At 39.5% G+C, this 25,710-nt stretch overlaps 2 protein-coding genes across 7 annotated transcripts in view; one reads left to right on the plus strand and one right to left on the minus strand.

Annotated features, from left to right (window-relative positions):
* SIAE (sialic acid acetylesterase) overlaps positions 1-14,560 on the minus strand; it is a 35,188-nt gene extending 20,628 nt beyond the window's left edge. For 2 of the 6 annotated variants that reach the window (XM_060304222.1, XM_060304221.1), the window contains exons 1-3: positions 14,430-14,560; positions 10,690-10,851; positions 2,471-2,646 (exon numbers count right to left, since the gene is read on the minus strand). In XM_060304222.1, coding sequence (XP_060160205.1) covers positions 2,471-2,646; positions 10,690-10,851; positions 14,430-14,496 — 405 coding nt within the window. In that variant the 5' untranslated portion in view covers positions 14,497-14,560. Of the gene's footprint in view, positions 1-2,470; positions 2,647-8,361; positions 8,426-8,886; positions 9,254-10,689; positions 10,852-14,429 lie in introns of those variants that run through there. The other 4 variants (XM_060304225.2, XM_060304226.2, XM_060304223.1 and 1 more) reach the window with 4 other exon arrangements.
* A 68-nt stretch (positions 14,561-14,628) lies between these two features.
* SPA17 (sperm autoantigenic protein 17) lies at positions 14,629-25,475 on the plus strand. The gene is made up of 5 exons (XM_030839994.2): positions 14,629-14,766; positions 15,833-16,013; positions 19,609-19,679; positions 21,461-21,535; positions 24,851-25,475. Exons 2-5 carry the CDS (start codon positions 15,860-15,862, stop codon positions 24,992-24,994), a joined length of 444 nt encoding a protein of 147 aa, XP_030695854.1. The 5' UTR covers positions 14,629-14,766; positions 15,833-15,859; the 3' UTR covers positions 24,995-25,475.
* Positions 25,476-25,710: the final 235 nt, after the last annotated feature.

The following is a 25,710-nucleotide window of genomic DNA, read 5'->3' on the forward strand; positions in this document are numbered from 1 at the left end:
AAATGCAAAAATCATTCATTTCTATAAATGAGCAATGAACAATCCTCAAAGGAAATTAAGAAAGAAGTTCTATTTATAATAGTATGTAAAAGAAAAATACTTCAGAATAAATCTACCCAAGTAGGTAAAAGACTTGTACACTGAAAAACTATAAAATATTACTGAAAAAAAATAAGGAAGATATAAATTAATGGAAAAACGTTCTATGTTCATGGATAGGAAGACCTAACATTGTTAAAATGTCAGTACTACCCAAAGCAATCTACAAATTCAACACAATACCTATCAAAATTCCAACAACCTTTTTTGCAGAACTGGAAAATCATATCCTCACATTTATATGGAATTACAAGGGATCTTGAATAGCCAAAACAATCTTGAAAAAGAAGAATAAAGTTGCAACACTCACATGTCTCAACTTTGAAACTTACTACAAAGCTACAGTAATTAAAACAGTACGGTACTGCCATAAGAAGAGACATATAGACCAATGGAATAGACTAGAAACCCAAGAAATAAACCCTCATATATATGGCCAATGGATTTTTGAAAAAAGTGCCAAGACCATTCAATAGACGAAGGACAGTGTTTTCAACAATTGATGCTGGGAGAACTGGATATCCACTTGCAAAAGAATGAAGTTAGACCCTCACCTTACACTATACACAAAAAAGTGATTAAAACAGATCAAAGACCTAAACTTAAGAGATAAAACCAAAAAAATCTTAGAAGAAACATTGGGAAAATCTTCATGTCATTGGACTTGGCAACAATTTCAAGAAGATGATACTAAAAGCATAGACAACAAAAGAAAAAATAGATAAACTGAACTTCATAAAAATTAAAAACTTTTATGTATCAAAGGACACTCTCAAAAAAGTGAAATGACAAACTAAGAATGAGACAAAATATTTACAGATCGTGTATCTGACAAGTGATTAATACCTAGAAGATACAAATAAGTCCTACAATTTAACAACAAGCAACCCAATTCAAAAATGGGCAAATGGCCTAAGTAAACAATTTTCCAAATAAGACATACAAATGGCCAATAAATACATGAGATAATACTCAACATCACTAGTCATTAGAGAATGCAAATCAAAACCACATTAAGATACCACTGCACACCTACTAGTGTGGCTATAATCAAGAAAACGGAAAGTAAAGTGTTAGAATGCAGTGAAATTAGAACCTTTGTATATTGCTGGTAGGAATGTAAAATGGTACAGCCACTGTGGAAATGGTTTGGTGGTTCCTCAAAAGTTAAATATAGAACTAACCCAGCAATTCCACTCATAGGCATATATCCAAAAGAATTGAAAGCAGGAACTGGAACAGATATCTGTACATCAATGTTCATAGCGGCATTACTCACAATAGCCAAAAGGTGGAAACAACCCAGGTGTTCATCAATAAATGAATGGATAAGCGAAATGTGGCATATACAATGGAATACAATTCAACCATAAAAAGGGATAAAAGTTTGATATCTGCTACATGGATGGACCTTGAAAGCATGATCCTTAGCAAGATAAGTCAGACACAGAAGAACAAGTATTGTATGGTTCCACTTATATGAAGTACCTAGGAGAGGCAAATTCATAGAGAGAAAGCAGAACAGAGGTTACCAGGAGGCAGGAGGAAGGGGAAGGGGGGATTTATTGCTTAATGGGTACAGAGTATACATTGGGATGATGAAAAAGTTTTGAGGATAGATAGTGGTGATGGGTACACACAGCACTGTGAATATATTTAATGCCACTGAATTGTACACTTACCAAAAACGATACACATTATGTTATATTCATTTAAACCACAATTTTTTAAAAGCATGTTTTACAAAGTTTCATGAACACCAAGTGATTTGCTCCAAGCCATACAACTAGTAAGAGGCAAAGCCAACATTCACTCTCAATTTTTAAATCTCCATAACAACAAAAGACAGAGTATGTTAGCTGCCCAGCATTCAAACAAAATCTAATTGTTTTGATTCCCTAGGCTCTCTCCAGAAGCTCATCTTCTAAACCAATCAAAAAGAAGAGTAATCTACTTTGCCTTCAATTTGATATGAAATCTCCATTACCATCAGATACTCTCTCGCTTCTGCCTTTAGCCCAGAAAGGTGAGAAAATAGTGCCCCACACACTGACACACTAGCCGTGACTAAGAAAGCAGGCTCTGGGGTCGCATTCATATCCTGGCTCCACAATTACACTCTGACCTTAGGCAGGGAACTTAACCTCAGATGGGCCAGTTTCCTCATCTGTGAGATGGGAATATTATATAAGTACTTATCGCATAAAGTTGTTAATCAAATTAATTAACACATGCAAAGAAAGCACTTAGAACAGATCTTGGCACACAGTAGAAAAAGAAGGCTTCTACCTCCTTCTCCTCCTTGCCCCTTTCCTCTTCCTCCTTTCTCTTCTTGTATCAACATTATTAACACTGAGACTCTGCAAATTACCTGTGAAACAGTCATTTGCATGTTACTTTGCCCACTGCAAAGCCAGACATCTCCAAATAAGACATCGTGAATTCTCAGGGTGAAGTTCTTCCTCCCAAGAGTCTGCTGTGCCATCACTTCATAAGGTCCACCAGGCTTCACAGGATCCAGTACCACCATCCAGCTATTAGAGTGTGCTGAAACAATAACAAGGCTCCAAGAATTAATCAATCCATCAACTAAAGTGAAATTAAAACCCAATCCTATCATGCATCAGATCATTTGTGGCGATTCCCAGCTTCTGTGATGAACTGGATTCAAAGCTATGAAGATTGGCCAAATTTCAGACAGGTCAACAGAAATAACAAAAGCAGCAGCGTAGCTATCTTTAATCTGTACCAATCCCTCCTTACTTTTAATCAAAGCATTTACAAGAAAAATAAATCACCCAGTTATAATCCTAAACGAGGACAGACAAAAATACAGAGATTAAAATTCAAGGGAGTTTAATACAAAAATATAAAATAGAAATTCTTCCTATACCATCCAACTATCAATATTAACCTAATCCTAATCTAACAGATTTACCCAGTGCCCCAAACTAACTTGTAAGTATCCAATCAAATGTGAGCACAGGTTAGAGAAAATCACTTATCATCTGAAACTGACTTGATGGTATCATCCTTGTCATCAACCCCCCAACTCGTCCCCCTGTTGCTCTCAGGGATTAATACCACCAGTGGTTCTGGGCTCTCCTATCAACAGTTAAACAGGTGACACATAAAGAAGTAGTAGGAGGCACATAAATTAATCTCTCTTTGAAGAAGATATTGAGACTTGCCCAATTAATTATTTTCACAGAGTTATCCACCAGACTTAAGGTTTTTGAATGCAGTTTGGGAGATGAAAAGCTATCCAAGACCCTATTTCAGAAATTCATAGCATATTCCTTAGGAACCACCCCCCTACCACCTTCCCACCTCTCACCCACGCACACCACCACCGCTGCCAACATCATACTCGGAAACTTAAGAAAAATATCTTCCAAGTGGCAAAATTATGCCTAGGAGAACCAAACAACAGGAACAAAGTTGAAGAAACGAGAGGGAGAAAATAGACAAAATAGAGAGATGATTGTTTTAAAATAAATATTCTTGGACTTCCCTGGTGGCACAGTGGTTAAGAATCTGCCTGCCAATGCAGGAAACACGGGTTCGAGCCATGGTCTGGGAAGATACCACATGCCACGGAGCAACTAAGCCTGTGCGCCACAACTACTGAGCCTGCGCTCTAGAGCCTGTGAGCCACAACTGCTGAGCCCGTGAGCCACAACTACTGAAGCCCACGTGCCTAGAGGCCGTGCTCCACAACAAGAAGCCACCACAATGAGAAGCCCGCACACCACAACGAAGAGTAGCCTCCGCTTGCCACAACTAGAGAAAGCCCACGTGCAGCAACGAAGACCCAACGCAGCCAAAAATAAATAAATAAAATAAATAAATTTTTAAGAAAAGAAATTTATTAAAAAAATAAATATTCTTGGCATAATGCTGAAGAATATGGACTGATTTATAATTTGTGTCCATCGGATCAATGTAAATTCAAAGGGAAAGAATCGCAAGAGCTGGAAACGAGGCATCCTAAGGTTATTACACCAACCAGAAAAAATTAATTATAAAAAAACTAGCCAAGTGCCTACTTGTGCCAGACACTGTGCTAAGTTCCTCTTAATCAGTAAGAGCTAAGAAGAGAAGTCCAGCCTCACGGCAGGAGATTGGTAAAGACTCAAACCATAAAGGATTGCTCAGAGTCCTGTGGGAAACATCCAAAACCCTCAGGCATCAGTGAAAGGGCACAGGTCGCTCCTCTCAGAAGCACAGCTGACTGAGCCTGCTACTCCCACCCCTGCAAGGTCAGTTAAGCCCAGGACTAAATGTTCGCTATTGCTTTTAACACCACCCATAGTCACAGACATCAACATATTAAATGCAGAATTCACCTAAAGCAGAAAAATCACTGTTTTGGAAACAGTGGGCAGCTAGTACAGATTGTGTCGCACAGGTGTGATGTGCTCCGTATGGCTCTCTCGTCTGAGCAGGCAGACTCTCCAATCTGTCCCAACCACAGCCTTGCCAATGTCTTTCCAGACTTCTTGCACTGACGTTGTTTACTGGAGCTCTGTCCTCCTGCCACCAACATTACTCATTTGTGATGATGAGGTCAATCCCTAGAAAACCCAGGACAGGACTATTTTTGAGCCTTCTACTACTGTGCAAGCTATTCCTAGTCACTGCTGTTAATTAGGTATTTACATTTAGTCTCCATCCAGGCAATATGGCTGGTGTGGAAAAGCGCCTTCACCAGAGCTTCCGAAAAGCTCTGCTGCCCAGCAAGAAAAAGACAAAGAAGGAGGGGGGGATGTTGGGGCAAAACAGGGCAACACCATCCTACACCCGGAGGATGAGCTCCCTCTAGAGCCTAAAGCGTCTGAAGAGAGCTAGGCATGGAGATCTGAGCCTTGTTCCCCAGGACTGCTCCCCCGCAGGAAACTGCTCCACTTCCACCAAGACTTCCTTCTGTTCTAGTCCTCGAGTTCCTTTAGTTTCTAGCTCTTTTCCTCTCCCACTTCATAAGAGAAAAACTCTGACACGAGAATGAGTGTTAAGTAAAGTTAACTGCCACGCAAGGCAGGGGAAACCAGCTCCACTACAGAGGGGTTATTAATGGTCAAAGTAACTCAGAAATAATTTGTTTAAAACAATGTGGATTTACTGCCATGTAAGTATCAATATATACAAAGGAGAGCGGCCCTTGTGAAGACTGTTTCTTAGACTCAAGGCAAGGGTGGGACGTTTCACAAGGAGAATTATTTAGGCCTTGGTCTGTCCGTTAAGGACCGGCTGGTGAAAGTGGAGCTGACCACAGGCCAGTGACGTCCAGTTATAGATTTCAGAAACTGTGTTGACCCACCAAGTCCATTAGGTTGAGTCCAAGCAATAAAATTGAGTGACGGGACTTCCCTGGTGGCACAGTGGTTAAGCATCCGCCTGCCCATGCAGGGGACACGGGTTTGAGCCCTGGTCCAGGAAGATCCCACATGCCGCGGAGCAACTAAGCCCGTGTGCCACAACTTCTGAGCCTGCGCTCTAGAGCCCGCAAGCCACAACTACTGAGCCTGCGTGCTACAACTACTGAAGCACGTGCGCCTACAGCCCATGCTCCACAACAAGAGAAGCCACCGTAATGAGAAGCCTGTGTACCGCAACAAAGAGTAGCCCCCGCTCACCACAACTAGAGAAAGCCTGCGAGCAGCAACAAAGACCCGATGCAGCCAAACATAGATAAATAAATAGATAAATATTTTTTAAAAACTGAGTGACAAACCACAGAGTTAAAGGTCACCATCCAGCTGGCTTCTGCTGAGCTGGATGGGCTTTTTGAGCAACACCTGCTCTGGTTCCTTCCTCTGGGCCCCAATCACTTGCTATCTTGTGACATCTCTTACCGATCCGGGCTCAGGTTTCTGTAAATGCTCATTTTTGTTGCATTCAAACCTCTGCTTCCTCCCGTTCTTTCTTCTTCTATCTAGGAAGATTCATGCCCTTCCTTCATTGTACAGCCACTGAGAGCGTTTACCAGGTGCCGGGCACTCCATCAAGTAAATGGCAGAGAGTAAACCCCAGTCCTCCTGGGTTATACTGACAAGAAAGCCACGCAGACTGACTGGGGCTTTGTGTTTTCCTGCCCAATGGTTAGTGTATCTGGTGGCCTATTTCTCACTGTCCTTCTTCTCTTCCTCTTCCAGCCAAGAGCATAAGTTAAGAACTCTCTCCATGTTCTCTCCATCTCCCTGACCAACCCCACCTCAAAATGGAATAAACAATCAAAGACAAAAAATTAAAAGAATTTGTCTAGAGACATGATTAGTCATGAAGTACATCTTGCTATATTTTCTCTGCTATTCACATCAGATGTTAATTGTTTTTCAGGTTATTGTGCCAAATCTCAGAAACCAAGAAGAGAAAAAGGAAAATTATCCCACAACCTTTCCCTTCCCAAGAGAGAAAACCTAGAGCTGGAAGCGGCCCTGATCACCTCTTCCCCCACAGAAGCCTGGTACTTCACCAGCTGCAAACGGGTCCACTCGTTTGTGGAAGTGACCTGGAGATAAAGAAGGCCTTACTGCCCAAACCGCCCCTGCCTGACCTGTATTATTCTGTATAAAGTTCATCTCCACCACCACCAAATATCAATGTAAAAAAAAAAAGCTTAACTATTTTTCTATCAATAAAACTGTTGATGCAAGTTACTTAAACTATAGCTTGCTATGGCAGACACACCCTAAGGGGACCCCCAGTGAGTCACACTCTTGTATAGTCCCTCTGCTCAAGTGCAGGCAGAATATATGATTTGCTTCCAATCAACAGAAAATGGCAAACGGGATAAGATGCCATTCTCATGATTAAGTTACATTACATGGAAAAGATGAAGGGGTCTTGCAGATATAATTAAAATCCCTAATCAGTTGACTTTAAATTAATCCAAAGGGAGATTATCCTGGGCGGGCCTGACCTAAATAAGGTGAGCCTTTAAATAGGGTCTAGCGGTCAGAGATTTGAAGAAGCAGAAATGCTGCCATGAATTCTACAGGCACAAGGAAATGAATCTGCCAGCAACCTAAGGGTGCTTGGAAGCGAATCATTCCTTAGTCGAGCCTCTGGATGAGAATGTAGCCCAGCCAACACCTTGATTTCAGCCTTCTGAAACTCTGAGTAGAGAACCCAGATAAATGATGGTCAGGCTTCAGATCTACAGAAATTGTGAGATAGTAAAAGTGTGTTTGTTTTAAGCGCCTATGTTTGTGGTAACTTATTATATGGCGCAGAAAACTAGCACACACGCTAACACTGCAACCAGGAGATTTTAAATTTTCTAAGAGGTTTAGGCCTTTTGTATTTTCTATTTACCTCAATCATGACAAATTCAGGCAGATACGCCTTCAGTTTATCACCTACATATGCATCCCCATGTGTGTCAAAGTGAGAGGATATAGACTATTTGCCCCAATTTTACTCCTTGTGTCTGAGAGAATCATCATGCATCACTTGACAACCTGGCTTGAACAGGCCCAGAACCTGACCATATTCCAAGTCATCCCTCAGGTTTTAATTTTCCCAATGCTTAAGTGTCAGTCTGCTGGACAAAAACCTTTACGTTGTTAAATTCCACTTTGCTGTGGGCATCTAGGGGATTATAGGTAATAAGTTAAATATTAACAGAGATAGAGAGTCTGGCTGAAAATCCCAGAGTCATCATCAAAATTTAAATAGAAGTCAACCCTTCAATATGCCCTATAGTATCTCCTTTGAGAAACATTTTCTTCACTGCCCTGTGAAATTTCTTACATGTCTATCTCTTTTATTCCAAATAACATTTTATCCATTTTTCTTCATGGGCAAGACAGAGCACGCTGTCCACTGAAGTAGGTTTGTGGATCTGTATAAACCACAGTACCTTTCTTCTCTCCCAAGCCAGTGTGGAGAGCCTAACAAATAGATCTACCCGCCACCCCACCAATAACAATCTCTTTTCCTGTAAAATTACTCAAGAGTCCACGAATCACTTGGCTCCCTTAAGTTGCTGCTGGATATTTTAACTCCAAACGAAGCATCACTTTGCAGTGAAGCAACTGAAGCATTACTTGAACCTAAATTGCTAAATGTGAAAGGACAGCATGAGACAGTGAGTTCTTGGAGGGTGGGCACATTCTTCTTTGTATTTTCTAGGGTTGCTAGCTCAGTGTTTTATACATAATAAGCCTTCGGTTGATGTTTATAGAATTGAACTCAAAACAAGTGAGCAGGTTCACTATCACCGTAAAGGAGAAGAGGGGCTCATCCCCTAATTATTACCTTTTATTCCTTCTCGTCACCACCTACCCTCTTGTCTCGTCTCTGGACACTCCAAATATTGGCCCTGCAACAGCCATGAAGGGGAAAAAACTAAAAATAATGCATAAGAATATTTTTAAAAACTGAAATGCTATGTATTATGTGTTTTCTCTATTTCTATGACACTGTACAGTCTCTGTCTCCTAAATATTTACTGGTAATGCTATTTTTTAGCACTAAGGAAAAGAAATCCTATTTATTGTTTTTAAACAATTACATCAATTCTTTAGATCTCTAAATCAATGTCTTTTTACTGAGAGCACCACTATCTGTACTCCGTACTGCTCATTTCTGAGATGGACACAACACAAAAAGAAAGCACTGCTAGTCTCCTGAATTCTTCATTTTCGGTGTATCCTACAAGTCACCAATAGCATTTAAATCTAACAGAGAACAACTTCTCAATTCCCCTTCAGGTCTCTGAATTTCACCCAATAAGCTTCTTACCTTAAAAAGACTTAAAACCCAAGAACTAGAAGCACTTACCTTGCATCTATGCCTGGTACTTAGTATTTCTTAATGTTTGCTGAATGGAAATGAATTATTAAAAGTCTGCACCAGCATCTGGATCGCTCTGGATTGGATATCAGTCCCGTATATTGACAAAACGAATCAGGTAATCCTTGTTTTCAGGGGCCAATAAAATTTCCACAAGCTTCGCTGTCACATATATATTCAAGTCCCTATCAAACCACCAGCCTCCACCTTAACTCCACCCCCCCAGAGAAGCCTCCTCACCTGACTCTCACCTCAACATCCCATAGCTCCCTAGTTACCTCTAACTAAGATACAACCAGGTCTCCACTTGACCCAGCCCTGAACACACCTTCTTGCATCCAGTAACTCTGAGCTCCTCCCCACGTTATCTTATACATCTTTCTCTCTCTCTCTCTCTCTTTTTTTTTTTTTACATCTTTATCTCTTCTAGACACAGACTCCTTTTAGGACGTCTCTGCTCCTGAAGCCTGCTAACTGCTAATTCTCACCTATTTGAGAATTAGCCACTATTTGGGGTCAAGCCTTCAATGTCTATTGCCTAAATATCATAACAGCCTGCTAACAGGTCCCACCACCTCTAGTCTCATGCATCTCCAGTCCTTCTTCCACAGTGGTGCCAGAGTAATCTTTCTAAAACACAGATTGGACTGTGTTATTTTGCTGCTTAAAATCCATCTATCCAAAGTACGGTGCACGCTCCATAGCAACGACAAACTAGCCTCCCTACATTTCCAACCTTATCTCCTGCCATCCACCACCGGTCACACACCCCAGTGGTCCAGAAAAACCAACCTGCCTGTCATTCCTCCAGTGACCCAGGCTCACTCACGCCTCCATGCCTTTGCCCAGGCTATTCCCTCTACCTGGCTCGCCCTGCTCACCTTTCAAAATAAGCCTTAGGCTAAGTTAATTTTCCCTCTTAAGCACTCCCATAGGACTCTATACTTCCCAATTGTGGCACTTACTACACTTAACTGTAATTGCTTCTTATTTTTCTGTCTCTCCTCAAATCCATAAGCTTCATTAGGGGAGAGACCACATCTGTTTTGCTCATCACTGCATAACCAGTGCCTGGCATGGTATCTGGCACTTAGTAGGCACTCAGTAAATATTTGAGTGACTAAATATAATAATAATAATAGTAACAAAAATAACAACAGCTAACACTTCTTCAGTACTTATTGTGTGCCAGGCACTGTTCTAAGTACGTTAGATATGTTAATTCATTTAACCCTCACAATAATCCTAAATATTATTATTATCACTGCTATACAAATAAAGAAATTATGACACAGATATGTTAAATTACATGTTCAAGGTTATATAGCCATTAAGCGACAGAGTCAGGGTCTGAATGGGGATGGTGAATTCCAGAGCCTAGGTTCTTAACCCCTCCTTAATACTACCTCTCTTTTATATATGATTCAGTTCAAATGTCACCTTCAGTAGAAACCTTCCCTTACCATCCAATCTGAGTTAGATGTTTCTCTTCTGTATCCCATGATACCCCATATCCACCTCCACCAGAGCACCTATCACACTGCACTACATGGCTTGGTGTCTATTCCCATTATTCCATGAGCTCCTTGAGGACAGGGACTTTGACTTGGTCTTATTTTTCTTTGTATCCTCAGTGCACATGGTAAATACTCAAAGAACTTTTATGGATGGATCGATGGATGGATCGACAGATGGATGGATAACCTGAGCTGGACTATTAGGATTCATTTTCAGATCATCCAGCAGGTGGCAGAAGAAGACAAAAGCTGAGCGGAGGATGGCCTGTCTTACCTTTCACACTGGTCACTTTCTTCATGATGGTTTCCTGATCTTGGCACAGAGTCACTGTCACTGTGGCTCCGGATACTCCATAGCCCCAAATCACTGCCCCTGCAGGCTCCTTCTGCAGCACCATGTAATTATCGATGTAGGAAGCAAAGCGAAAACCAACATCTAAAAAATTTAGCAAACACTTAGGAGAGCATCGTTGGAGAGATTCATCACCAGATTGAATCTGGTTAAATGGCAAGGAACATACAGTCTTAATACATGAGAATTTGAAGATAACCAGTCCTTTTAATTTTCTAAAGTGAGAGCTTAATCCTCCTAATTAGCTAAGCAACATAACAAGAACAGTTTCCAGCAATATGCATCACAGTACAAGATGACCAATAAGGAAAACTCAAAGAGCCTAGGGCAACCCATTTACCACAAGCCTCCTCCCCTTCAAAGCTCTTCATCTTCCTTTGCTCTCAGGCTTGGCCCAAACACTTGACTCTCTCCCCCCATAATCACCAAAATTCTCTTTTCATGTACCTCACAGACGGTATTTATGAGAAAAATAAACCACTTCCTTTCCCTACTTCCCATTACCACTCCCACTCCTCATAGCTGGGAATAAAGAAGGCTGCCTCTCTTCAACACAGCCTTTTCTAAACTTTTCCTCCCTCTTTATCTCCCCCTTTCCATCCTCTCAGTGTCAATTTCCCTCAATAATTCTCCTTATCGTGTTTTTTGACAACCCACTGAAAATTCTAAATAAACATTTATGAATATCTGCAACAAGTCTGCTTCCTTCTAAGGTAAATTCAGATAAATTAAGATGCAAAAAATAAGGTCAGTGAGAGACAGAAGGTCAAAGTGTCTGAACAAAAGGTCTTTTGTTGCAATTCACCCATTTCACAAGCTAAATTATACAAAAAGAGAATGAGCACTTTAAACTGTGGATTCTATTCTAGACAGTCACTAACAAGACTGAATAAGAATTCACTTTAACGATATCATTCCTATTTTTAACATCCAGCCTATATCGAAGTATTTTATTAATAACAAGCATCTATCCAAATTATCTCAGTGGGTTCCTCATCAAAACTTCATAAGGGGGAAAAAAATCTTTTTTAAGTTACATCCCAATTTGTCTGAACAAAACAGACAAAACTCCCTAGAAGAAAATAATTAACAAAATTAAGGTTTTTTTAAAGGGTTTTAAACAAAAATGATTGGCAGGAAAGAGAATCAGAACTAACAAAGTTGACATTTTTCCCCCTGGAAGCTACAATGATGACAGCCCCTCAGGCTATACTTAACAGGGCAGCACAGCTAATGGGGTCTCCTACACAGACTTGGTGGCCTATTTTTCCTGCACTTCGAATAACAACCCAGTCCCTAGACATCCTCAGCTCTCTCTTAGGAGTTTGTTCCATCATAAAACCTACATGACAATCAAAGATCATCCGGAAGACCCACTGGGCTGGAGATGCACAGCTACCAGGAGCAAAACGCTCTAAGAAGAGACTACAACAGCCCAGAATTGCATAAGCACGTTGGAGGGAAGGGAAGAGGCGCATGTGTGGGAAGGCCTTGTCTTGGGTAAGTGTTTTATATGGAACAAAACCTGAAAACCAAAGGCCTAAGAGCTGAGCAGAAAGAGGATGGGGTGGGGAAGGGATTGAATAAAACTGGCTGCCGCAGGCATGAACCCAGGCGAATAAGGGGCTCTGGAGGTGTGCAGCCACCTTCTCAAATGTTGGGGAAAATACTTTTCCCAGTAAGTCTGTTTTCGACAACACACATTCACCGAACCTCTTTGTGCATGGCTCTATTCTGAGTTAAAGAATTTTAGAGGTGGAAAGAATTTTTTACACCCTGGGGTATAATCACGTTATTTACTGATCAACAGACTGAGACCCAAGTAGATTAGGTAACTTTTTAAAATAGCTTGCGCATTAATTCATTCAACAAACACTTAAAGATGCCTACTGTGTGCCAGGCACGATTTTAAGCATTGAGGATGTAACAGTGAAAGAAAGAAAAAAAAAGCAGGCAAAAATCCTTGCCAGCAGGGAGCTTACATTCTACTGGGAAGAGTAACTGTGTAACAAAGAGTAACTTCTTTGGCCTCAAATCACATAGGTAGTTTAAGACAGGACAAGAAATCAAGCCACCTGATTCCAAAGTCACTGCAATTTCCACTCTGCCACAGTTAGATACTGGTGGTAAATCACAGACAAGTCATATTCCCTGTTCTTATAAAGCTCACATTCCAAGCTGATAAGAATAGACAGTGGAATATTACCAAGGAATTGAGCAATGGACAAAACAGGAGAACAAGAAAGGAGGTGGGACTGGTAATTGTTTTTGTCAAATAAAAGACACAACATTTGATTTTTTTTTTTTAGGTCTTCAATGTTTCCTTTGGGTGTTGGAGTAGAAAAACAGGAATTAGTGTTCTGGGAAGTTAAAAGTAGACTGACAAAATGAGGACAGTGGTTACCTCTGGTGAGGAACTGGTGGATGCACTAGGGAGGAATATCCATGGAGTCTCAATAAAACTGGGAACGTTCTAGTTCTTAAGCTGGGTGAAGCGCCTCGGGGTGTTCATTTTATCATTGCTACATACATGTTTGCACATTTCAACTATTACGTGATAAACATGAGCACAGGGGGAATGATTTGAAGGAAAGAAGTCAGGATATGCAACCAAATAAGGGAAGAAAATTTAGAGCATTAATAAATTAGAAAATAAAGTCATTGTTAATGAAGGTGATGTAACAATATGACCCAAAAGCAAAGGTAAAATAGTGATGTTAAAGTTAACAGCCTTTAACAGAAAAATTAATAGAATAAGGGCCCTATTCTCCTCTTTCCCTTCTCCCCACCTCATATACTGGACTCAAAGGTCACTGAGTGGGGATGAGTCAGGAAATGATATAAACTGCTGCTAGTTTTCACTTTTGTTAAACCCTGAAAAACCACTTAAGGGCTTCGGTTTGTCTGCATCTGGGTACTTTGCAGGTTCTTAGGTAGTGCAGTCATTTTTCTGCACTCTGTTCTCCCACCTCAACTTTCATTTCTTTTCTGTGACCCAGCATCCAGTCTGGGGTATTCAAATGACACGATATGACCTGGACAATGGTCAAAGTGAGTCATCCTCCTCCCCAATGCCATGCATATTATCCCACCAGCAGTGTCTGCGAGCTGCAGCAGGAATCAAAGCTGAGTCTTACATACTCTGAGCTAGTGAGGGGGTTGTATGCCTTAGCCCTAATCACCACTTAAACTAGGAAAATTTAATTCCCCCAAGCAACCCAGCCTGAAGCAAACCCTCCCCAGGGGCACCACTGAGGGGGCTGCACTGAAATGTTTTGGATGACTCAGTCACCAGTTTCCAAATATTATCTAACTAGCTTCGCCCCCTCCCCTTCGAGTTCCCCTGCAATTATTCAGACACTGAGGGCCTCGGTCTGGGCACATTTGGGCCTCCCCTCCTTAGATAAACCAACTCTCCCGCTGCCCCACATGCTGCAACATAGGGGCGGTGGAAGGGAGTGGAGGAAGCGGACAGGCCGGGGCTCCTGCCCAGCGGACACCCGCAACCGAGGCCCGGGTGGTGGAACCCGGCTCCTACCCGGAGTTCCTTCCCGGAGCTAGAGAGAAGGGCGCGGGGGGCGGTCCTGCGGAGGACGCGGTTATCTCGGAGCCCGCGCAGGCTGACGGACGGGCAGGGGTCGGGCCGAGCCCGGCCGCCTCACCTGCACTTGCGTCGGCCCGCAGGAGTAACGGCAGCACGAGCCCAAACACAAATCCCGGCGCGACCATGTTTGTGAGAAGCCCTCACCACAGCGAAGGTCTCAGGGCGGGGCCGCCATCGGGGGCGGGGCCGTGGGGCGGGGCCTGATCAGGGCGGAAAAGGCCTGACTCCGCCCTTCCCAGGCCGTTCAGTCCGCGAAACTGTCCGCGGCTTCCGGGAGGGCCCGTGCCTCTCCTCGGCCGCCGTAGTTGAATGGAAAAAACAAAACAAAACACGGTTTCCCGGCAACGAGAAAACACAACCTGAACCATCAGCTCCAGCTCTGAGAGACCTGAGAGGTGAGGCGGTTTACCCCGTTTCCTTTCCGAAATCGAGACCTCGCCTTTTCCCTTCGCCTCTCGTATTCTCTCAGGATCCCCGCCGCATTCTGGGAAGCCTAGGGCAGACTGGGAGCCAAGCAGCGAGTCCGAAATCCCAGATCCTCGCCGTGCCGCCCCCGACTAGACCAGTGTTCCCCCTCCGACCGCCCTCCACTCCCCACGTTAGTTCAGAGTCTTTTCCTTTTCACAACCCTAGAATGACTCAATGCCTCATTTCCTGTTCCCTCAAAATAAGAAGGAAAAACTCTATAGATTCGGCCTCATTAAACCGACTAGTCCCCCACCTAGACCCCTACCACGGCTTCCGGCCTTATTCGGCATTGATACTCTCACAAACAGGCCAGGTCCCTGAGTGTTGTTTGCAGACTCAGTAGCCCATCCCGCTGCTTAGCAGCTATCCTTATCTGACCCTTGTATTCCAAGACAGGAAGAGAAGACCGGGTCGAGACAAAACCAGAAAATGTAAGCATCCCCAAACTTTGCAGGCTGGAACTGCAAAATCATGACTTTGCCCCCAGCCGCTCTGTCCCCACTGCCCCTTCCAGAGTATATAGATGCTTCAACGAGGCATTGTAGGTCATGCTTCAGAAGTGGAAGCTAAGGGAACGACTAAGTGTGAAACTTAATTCACTCGACAAATTAATTTCTATAACAAGGACTAGGTTTTTTTTCCTCTGTTTTTTTAATTTTAGACCTTAAACAGGGTCTTTTCGGCAATTTAAGATGAATTTTTAACAATCATTCTCTCTAAATTCCTGTGGGATAGGAAAAATTACCATTTTAAAGACAAAGAGGGAGGAAATTATTTTTAAAAAATAATTTCACCTATTAAATATTTTTAATATTCTAATAATGGAAAAATTCAAAACTCTTTGGAAGAAATGGATGGACTTGGGCTGTGTTGGGGAAAAAAAGGACTGAAGTCCAGAAATTTGGAGTCTCAGAAGTAATTTGTTGTCATAGTTGTGATTATATAAGTAAAATCAGACAAATTTAAAGGCAGTACTCTTTAATGAATCTCTAGGTACAATAGGCAGTTCCTCCCAAGGAGATGTCGATTCCATTCTCCAACACCCACTACCGAATTCCACAAGGATTTGGGAATCTTCTTGAAGGGCTCACACGCGAGATTCTGAGGGAGCAACCGGACAATATACCAGCTTTTGCAGCAGCATATTTTGAGAATCTTCTAGAGAAAAGAGAGAGTAAGCTTTTTTAAAATCGGCATTTTTTTAAAAAATAAGAGACTAAGCATTTGATTATGGTGAGACCTGCTTAAGACCATTCCTATTCCACAGAAAGCCTTTATGGGGCAGGTATCTTCAACTAACAGTTCTTGCTATTTGAAACAGCATGTGCCTTTTTGACAGGCTCTCTTAAATCACATTATTTCACATTATTGAAGATTACTGTTTATCACTCAGACCCTCTTCTTTGTATTTCTCATGGACACGTGGGGTGGAAGAGGAGCTCAGGAGAGCACCCACTCTAGCTGTCTGTTTTCCAACATGCTGTTCCTATGCCTCCCAGGCAGTTGACTGTCTATTCTTCTTGGGAGGAGAGTTTATGGTTTTCTTTACATTTTGACTCTTTTTACTTGAAAGTATTATTAAGTGTTGTAAAAAAAATAATTCTGTACTCCTTAGATTCAATAAGTTGGTATTCACAGGGGTATATGAAACTGTTCCTCAATAAAGGCACAGAGAAAAACTGCTTTGAAAAGTGAACTTCCAGCTTGGGAAGGTAATTTATATTCTTTTTCTATACTTCCAAGGTTCCATCCTGTCCAGAGACTAAGATTCCTGCCAACTGTGACTCTTTGGTTGAGAGCTAAAGCAGAGTTTCTTCACTTCCATAAATAAAATTTCCAAATTCCCAGCTTTGACGGTTCATGACAATCAAGACCTGACCCACTGATCAAAATGAGAATTATTACAGCTATAAGTTTCTATTAAAAACACTGACTAGAACAACCATTTTGTTTAAGCTGTCATCATTACTTTTGATTACAGTATTCCAACAGAGTAGTAAAGATGGCTAGAAATAGTCACAAGCAAATAAACATTCCATTTTTAATCATTTTACAATTTATTGTTACTTGAGGAAAGAACCCAAATATTCATCATAGAGGATTTTTTGAATAAACTTGAGTACATCTACACTACTGATTAATGTATAGCTGTAAACAAACAAACAAAAATGGAACGAGGAAGAGCTCTATGATGTTATGCAGTGACCCTCAGGATATATTAAGTGATAAAAGTAAGGTGGAAAAAAATGTATTTAGTATGCTACCAATTATCTAACAAAGAGGTGTTGATATGAATACATAACCATTCATTTATATTTTTTAAATGGAAGAATAAATCTATAAAAAATTAACATTTACCTCTAAAAAAAAAAAAAGCAAAAAAACATTTACCTCTAGCAGGAGAAGGAACAGAGAGCAGAGGGAACAGGACAGAAGCTAGACTTGTCTGAATACATCTTAAATTCAAAATCATATATGTTTCACATAGTTATAAAATAGAATTAAATTTTTTAATTGTTAAGCAATTTCTAAATTTAGAAGCAAAGTGAAACAAATGAACCTAACTAGTATTAAATGGGTAACATAACCACACAAAAAAGAATTATTTCAAGAGACTTTATAACACAGTACTTTGTGCATTCCTGGTGGATACAGCCTAAAAATAAAATGAAGTTTTTAAAAAAAATCTTAAATTGTTTTCAGTTATCACTGAAAATAATAATATTTAATAATATTATAATGCAGTTATTCTGTAATTTTTATATATTGTAGAACATAGCAAATAAGTAACTGTCCTACTGTTATTAGGAATAGGATTTTTAGTGTAAGAAAAATGACATACAAATATAAAAATGAAAGAAGTTGATAAAATCCCATAATTCTAAATTTGAATTGAAAAATATCATCAGACTTCATGATATATTTTCTCTTTGAAAAGTGAAAGTATTATTTTCTAGCTCTCTATATTTTTTAAAGGCCTCAAAACAATGACCAACCCAGTCCCAGTGAGCACCTAGTCCCTAGACTTTGGCCTCCAACTACCATCTTCCAGGAACCAGAGCTTCTTGGAGAACTAACCAATCCCATAAACTGGGCAGGAAATATGCAAGATGAGCCTCAACACCTTGCCATTCCAGAAAATAAGAAAACTATCAAAGATTATGAGTTGTTTCCAAAGGACTCAGGAACATCTGAGCACCTGAATAAGCCCCTACTGGCCAATTTTGGACAATTAGAGCATCAATAAGATTAATAAATGCAGTGGATTGAAATTCGTTCAATTTGTTAAATATTCATTAATTCATAATTATTTACTAAAAAAGAAAATCAAGAAAACTCGTTGAGAGGATCCTAAGGTACCAACTGATTAATCTGAAAACTGGTAAATAAAGGAAAAGAATCAAACCTTTAACCTACCTTTTATGTAAGAACTGTATTTCAGGGTAACCAAACAGGGAAAGTATTTTTTATTGAGTACTCCAGAAATAAAGAAGTAATGATCAAATTAGAATATTGCCATTTTGCAACCCTAAAGAAATGATCTAAGCAGTCATCATCAATGGGCCCATAAAAATTGTATAAAGAGAAACAACCAGATATTATATATCTCCTGGCAGAATTATACCGCGCTACTTATGAAGTATTCTTGAAAAAAAAAACTCAAACCTGAATCAGATAAGACCTATAGATCTAACTAGCAATCTACAGGAAATTCAAAGGCAGAGGAACTTGGTAAAAAATCATAACGGGAATGAAATCAGATATCTAAACTGTGGAAAACTCCAAAGGAAAAATGACTCAATTTCCTCAACAAATAAATTGCAAGGAAAAAAATGTGGGGTGGGAGGTAGGGAGGTTTCAATTATAAGAGATTTAAAAGACATAACAAAAGGCTCTGTGTGCCCATTGTTTGGGTCCTGATTTGAACAAATCAGCAGTAAAAAAATAAATAAACAAAAATATATTAGACAATGGGAGAAATTTGGATAGTTGATGATATTAAGGAATTATTGTTAGTAGTTTTAGGTGTGATAATGGTATTGTGGCTTTACATCTTAAAGATGCATACTGAAGCAAGTATTTGTAGATAAGATAGTAGGATGCCTGGGATTGGCTTGAAAATAATCAGAAGAAAGGGCAGGAAAGTGAGTGAAGTTACAAATAAAATAAGATCAATCATGAGATTATAATTGTTGAATCTGAGTAATGTGCTCATGGAAATTTGTTATTATCCTCTCTACTTTCTAAATCTGAAATTCTTCATAATGAAAAGTTAAAGAAAAATTCTGTTTAAATACTTCTATGTCAACTGACTACATAATATGCCTAATTTTTAAAAAACTTCTCCCATCCTTCACTTTTCCAAACTTCCTTACTATTTAACATTTATTTTTGTTACATTTTCCCCCATGTTTGCTAATACATAATGTTTCCATAATTATATAACGATAAATTTCTATACTTATATTTAAGTATTAGCATTTGTTCTCTGTCTCTCCCATTTTACTGTAAACTCTGAAAGCAGCAATTAGGCTTTTTAACTGCCTTTCTAAATATCCTCAAGCGTTCATCTAATGTTTAATTCATAATCATATATTTAATAATCACTGGTTATATCTACAGCAGTAGGCTGTGTACAGCGTCAATACAATTTTCAACTGGCAGTAAAGGACCTATAATTTGAAAAAGAAAACATTTTATGTTACTAGTCTACATTTACTTTAATGAACTCAAAGTAAGTCTGAAATTATTATATTTTTGTTATTTAGAAACCAACTTTGATCCAGCAGAATGGGCGACTAAGGTAGATGACCGCTTCTATAACAACCATGCATTCAAGGTATGGTCCCGTGAAGCTGTTGGATTTGGTTAATTCTTCTTCCTGTCTCCGATACAGAGATTATTGGGATCTCCCAAAATCATGAATATTGTGAGAGGCATCACAAATATCTTATGAAACCTTTTTGATTGTGCTGTTCTTTCTGGCAAGAAATTCTTTTCTAAGGTTTCTGCATCGTGTACAGTACTTAGGTTAAATTTAAAGATGATCAACAGGAAGCACGTACTTGAAAGTGAAAGAATAATTACTTTCATTTGTTGTTCCAATGTTATTGAGTATCACAGTGCTTATCAATAGCAGATACCCAATAAATATTGGTTGAATTAATGAATGATATTTCATAAAATAAAACGCTGTTTGTCCAATTATTTCATTATCATTGACGTCTTACAAAAGACTGATTAGAATTAAAGATGGTAATGGTATAGAGTCTTCTCTATTAAGCCAATCTGTTCAGAGAGTCTATCTTCTCTTTAGCAGCATTCTCAGAACCAGTCTTTCTCAACCAAGACGCCTCAAAATAATTAAGCCCTAAGCCAAAGGCATCCATTGCACGTAAGGAATCAATGTCTCTTCTTTGTATCTAGAATGATTCTATTTATGTACCATCCTTTGGGAAATTGAGAAAAATAATCACTTCAAGATTCTGTGTTCTATGATCCCAATGAGGAACACTGGTTGAGAAAGGCTGTGTATGATCCAGCGTCATTGCCTCCAACTGGCAACTTGGTGGAAATTCAATCTCTGGCTCTACCCCAGCTAGAGGTTAAATTTTAACAAGATCCACACAGTAACTTGTAGGTACATTAAAATCTGAGAAGCAGTACTCTAGGCAAGTATGATAATAATTAGCCGTGAAGCAGCAGCAGATATTAGAATTAAAAGGAGTTAACAAAGGTCAAATGTTGATGGTGTTGCACAGTAGATTTGGGGGATTTCCTGAGGAAATCCCCCTGTCACTTATTCCATGAATTCAAAAGTGAAGTTCCATCCATCTGTGCCTGCCAGATATGAGGGTGTTCTGTTTATTTCCATTTAAGTAGATTCTCTGTGTTCATGTTTTATTGAAATCAAAGGAATAATGTTGAAAAATGTTAAATCTTATTCACATAGCAATTTTAGAGTGGTTTTTCTTCTTTTGAATTCTAAAGCCTTTATTTGATTAGCTTATATGTGCTTAAATTTATGTTTTATGAATTAAAGAAGCTCTTCCCATAAGGTTTTGAATTAACCATGCTTCTATTCTGGAGTAATATTTCAGTAACCATGTCAAAATAAATGGAGCTGGTTTCCATTTTTTTCTATTTAAATCCTTCCCTACAGCAAAACTTACTTCTTTGACTCAGTTTTTAATCTACAAACATCATTTAAAAGTCAACTTGACCTCATACTATGGAATACAATAGCATTTATTTCATTCCTGTTTGAGAAACTATTGGCACCTCTTTTTTATTCCTTGTTCAGGATTCATTACAGCATCATATCAACTTTTAGTTTAAGACAATGGTTTGTTTTTAATATAAAACAATATTATACACATTCCAAAAACAAAAGATCAAACTTTTTTTAACCAATTCCTTGGTCTTTAATATTTGTTTATGCATATTCCCTTGAGAGTTTTCTTTTATCCCTTTTCCCAACCTACTTTCCTTGTTAAAAAATATGTGTTTAATTCCCACCACTTATCAATAACTTAAAGTAATATTTAATTACCTTTAAGCAGTTTGATCCAAGACTTTACTGTTTTGGAAATACTGTCTATTTGGCCCTCTCCCCTCTAGGAGCAAGAACCACTGGAGAAATGTGAGCCTGAAAAGGAAAAGTCTCAGACATCTATGGAAGAGGTGACAGCCTTAGTAAGTTATATTTTCCATGTACTATTGGATTCCTACAAAGAATGACATCCCTCAATTTAAAATTATCCTCAAAATATGAATCCAGTCTGTTATCCATATTGCTAAAATCATGATTTTGCTTTTTAGATAACTAGCACCAGTGATATACTAACTGGTGGATCAATTTTAGCCGTGCCTCTTATAAAGGAAAACTCATTGTTCCCCTTAAAAATAAAATCTTATTTTCCAAGATTATGGAAGAAGATTATGGATGGGAAAATCTCCCCAAGGGGAAGAACAGACAAAAATCACAGCCTCAGTCTTTTCTTTTAAATTTTTTATTGAGGCATAGTTGCTTTACAATGTTGTGTTAGTTTCTGCTGTACAGCGAAGTGAATCAGCTATGCGTATACATATATCCCCTCTTTTTTGGATTTCCATCCCATTTAGGTCACCACAGAGCACTGAGTAGAGTTCCCTGTGCTATACAGCAGGTTCTCATTAGTTATCTATTTTATACACAGTGGTATATATATGTCAATCCCAATCTCCGAATTCATCCCACCCCTTCCCCCCACTGGTGTCCATACATTTGTTCTCCACGTCTGTGTCTCTATTTCTGCTTTGCAAATAGGTTCATCTGTACCATTTTTCTTGATTCCACACATATGTGTTAATATACAATATTGGTTTTTCTCTTTCTGTCTTACTTCACTCTGTATGACAGTCTCTAGGTACGTCCACGTCTCTACAAATGACCCAATTTTGTTCCTTTTTATGACTGAGCAATATTCCATTGTATATATGTACCACATCTTCTTTATCCATTCATCTGTTGATGGACATTTAGGTTGCTTCCATGACCTGGCTATTGTAAATAGTGCTGCAGTGAACATTGGGGGTGCATGTGTCTTTTTGAATTATGGTTTTCTCAGGGTATACAGCCTCAGTCTTCATCCTTCAGATTCACCTTCCACTTCAGGAACTTTTCACTAACTTTTCACTAACTAACTTTTCATCACCACACAGTGGTAAAGGTTCAGACATAACAAAAGGAAGCTCATGGGGAATTGCATACAGCCAAATAAAATGGCTTTACACAATGAGTCCTACTCATCTTCCATGCATTTCGCTCTACAAAAATGACTTCCTGCCTGACAGCCTACATTCAAGCAACAATGGGTTAGGCTCGGTCCACTCTCAAGGATGCCTGTATTCAGTGGTGTGCTAAAGCCAGCTCTTAAGAGACAGTCATGCACATATGTACACAACCCCGTGTTCAATAATATCACTTTGATAGCTTGAAATCAGCCACAGTGGGAGTATTAAGATCATGATAAATACTACAAATCAGGACCAATTTTTTTTTCTGGAGAGCTAGTTGTTAAACGTTTACCAGCATGTCACTGCCTATATGCTTCATAGTCCAGATTCAAGAGGACCAAGCCTAGTGAGAAAGAAGAACTCACAGTCTACAGTGTTGAAGGCCAAACTTCTGAGTTTCTTTTCATGTATTAATGTCCCAGTTAGTTACCCAATAATTGACACCCAAAATGGGCAATCCCCCTCCAGGAATACCTTACTTCCTACCCAGTGGGTCATAAGTTTACCTTATAACCTTTGTAAGTCATCTCAGAATTATATCAGTGCAACTCAGTCAGCCTGACATTAGCATAAGATGCAGTGGGAGGTCAGGAAAGAAGGAAGGTAGTGTCATTTCCTTACATCTTTAATGGGTGCCCTTACACAGGTTTTTATGACTTTGAATTGAGAGCCCATTGATTTCCAACTTCAGCATAATTCATTTGCCCACATTAGGGCATCATCTCAGAGGATTTTATACCAATCTGTTTGCATATTAAAGTTTAAGAGCTAGGGGCTTCCCTGGTGGCACAGTGGTTGAGAGTCCGCCTGCCGATGCAGGGGACGCGGGTTCGTGCCCCGGTCCGGGCAGATCCCACATGCCGCGGAGTGGCTGGGCCCGTGAGCCATGGCCGCTGAGCCTGCGCGTCCGGAGCCTATGCTCTGCAACGGGAGAGGCCACAACAGTGAGAGGCCCGCGTACCGCAAAAAATAAATAAAAATAAAGTTTAAGAGATAGATTTGCCTCTTTGCCATGGGGGGAGGGGGTGGTTGAACAACCCAAAGGTCCATTAGTAGGAGAATGAGTAAATAAATCAAAGTATATCAGTACAATGGACTACAATGGTATCATAAAAAAAAAAAAAAGGAATGGGCAGAATTATATACTGAATAACATAAAAAAAGGGAAAAAGGGAACCAAGATACATTGTTACATGGGAAAAGTAGCTGCAGAACATTGTGATTAGCATGATCTCATTTTTTTAATAAAAAGGCAAATATATACCCATATGAATACATTTGTATATAGAGAAATTTTAGAAGGATATATATACTCAATCCATGATGATGGGTTACCTTTTAGGTATAGGATTTGGGAAGATGGAGAAAATTTCACTACCAGTGGTATTTAAGTTTTTAAATGTATGTGTATCACTTTTTTAATTTAAAAAATATATTAAAAGCTATATATCTATTGACCTGTACACTTAAGATCTGTGCATTTCACTCTCTGTAAATTATACCTAAATTTTTTTTAAAAAGGAAGCTGTGTACAAAAATTCAACCAACCATGTTAAAACTGATTTTATTGGACTAAATGGATTCCTCTTTGGCATTTCATTTTAAATGTATGATTTTAATTAGCTAATCATTGAGAAATTAAAAATAATCCATTTTGTGTAATCATGATTATTTTGAAACAGCACATTTACTATTCTTCTTGGCTTTTTTTTTTTTTTTTTTGCGGTACGCGGGCCTCTCACTGTTGTGGCCTCTCCTGTTGCGGAGCACAGGCTCCGGACGCGCAGGCTCAGCGGCCATGGCTCATGGGCCCAACCGCTCCGCGGCATGTGGGATCTGCCCGGACCGGGGCACGAACCCGTGTCCCCTGCATCGGCAGGCGGACTCTCAACCACTGCGCCACCAGGGAAGCCCCTTCTTGGCATTTTTACCCTGCTTCAAGGATTCTCACTTATTTTCCCCAAAAAAATGTTGAATAGGAGCTGTTTTGCGGGGAAGAAGTTGGCAATGATCTTTTATTGCAGAGACATATCAAAGAGTGACAAAACAAGATGTCTGATATTTTGGCATTCACCATTTGGTACATATACAACGTGATGATATATAAAATTCCTTCAGGAAGCAACCCATCCCAATTGTTACATCCCTAAGTTGATTAAGTTTATACACTTATTTTTATAGCATCAAAATATGAGATGCTTAAGAAGTCTCTTACTTTTTCTCCTCTCTGAGAATGAATCTTCTGAAAAAGACAAGGACATGGAGGAAAATGCTGCTATCAAAATCCAAGCAGCCTTCCGGGGACATTTAGCCAGAGAGAAGGTAAAGAAAATGAAATCGAGTGATCTTCAAGAAAAAACAGAGGAAAACGAGTGAGGAGGCTGGCTTTACACCCCAGAAAACACGAAAAAATCCAAATCCATCAACCTTGTTGTGACTGTCTTATTTTTCTTAATAAGTGAGATTTGAGGTAGTGAAATAACATTTGTTGCTGTTGTGAAAATCTGTCGCGAGCATGTGTTTAATAAACATGCCATTGAACCCATGCCTCTTGAAGACTTCTCTGAGATCATGAGTCTTACTTATACTTCTCCCAGGTCTATGTCTAGAGACCCTTGGATTTAGAGTTACAAAGCTGGAGTATCTGAGTTTTCAGAGATCTCAGAGGCTGTGTGATTCAACCATTATCTAATGAATAACTCCTCTCTATCACATCCCTGAAAAATAGTCCTTTGGCTCCTCTTTCACTCCCAGTAGTAGAGAATTCCACTGCTTTTCAAAGATAGTCCATTTAATTTTTGAATAACTCAAATTATTAGAAGATAAGTTGAGTCAAAAATCTGTCTCCCTGTAAGTTTCACCCATTGGTTTTCATTTGTCATGTATGCAATCTTTTATTGAAAAAAAATGTATTGCGCACAATTCATGTGCTGGGATTTAGTAGTAAATATCTGCTCTTACACTCATGCAGCTGTTGACAGTTTTCTTTTTTTTTTTTATTGTCTTGCTCTCCAGAACCACACAGAATAAGACTAATGCATAACATTTGCAAAAAACAAAAGTTATCATAACATCATAAATGCTCTCTTCTT

This window comes from Globicephala melas, chromosome 8, assembly GCF_963455315.2.
Source record: "Globicephala melas chromosome 8, mGloMel1.2, whole genome shotgun sequence".
In the NCBI taxonomy this organism is placed as follows: domain Eukaryota; kingdom Metazoa; phylum Chordata; class Mammalia; order Artiodactyla; family Delphinidae; genus Globicephala; species Globicephala melas.

Coding starts and splice junctions, on each gene's coding strand:
- SPA17 (XM_030839994.2), top strand. CDS start 15,860: ATGTCGATTCCATTCTCCAACACCCACTACCGAATTCCACAAGGATTT. Junction 19,680..21,460: donor ATAACAACCATGCATTCAAG/GTATGGTCCCGT, acceptor TCTCCCCTCTAG/GAGCAAGAACCACTGGAGAA. Junction 21,536..24,850: donor TGGAAGAGGTGACAGCCTTA/GTAAGTTATATT, acceptor CTCCTCTCTGAG/AATGAATCTTCTGAAAAAGA.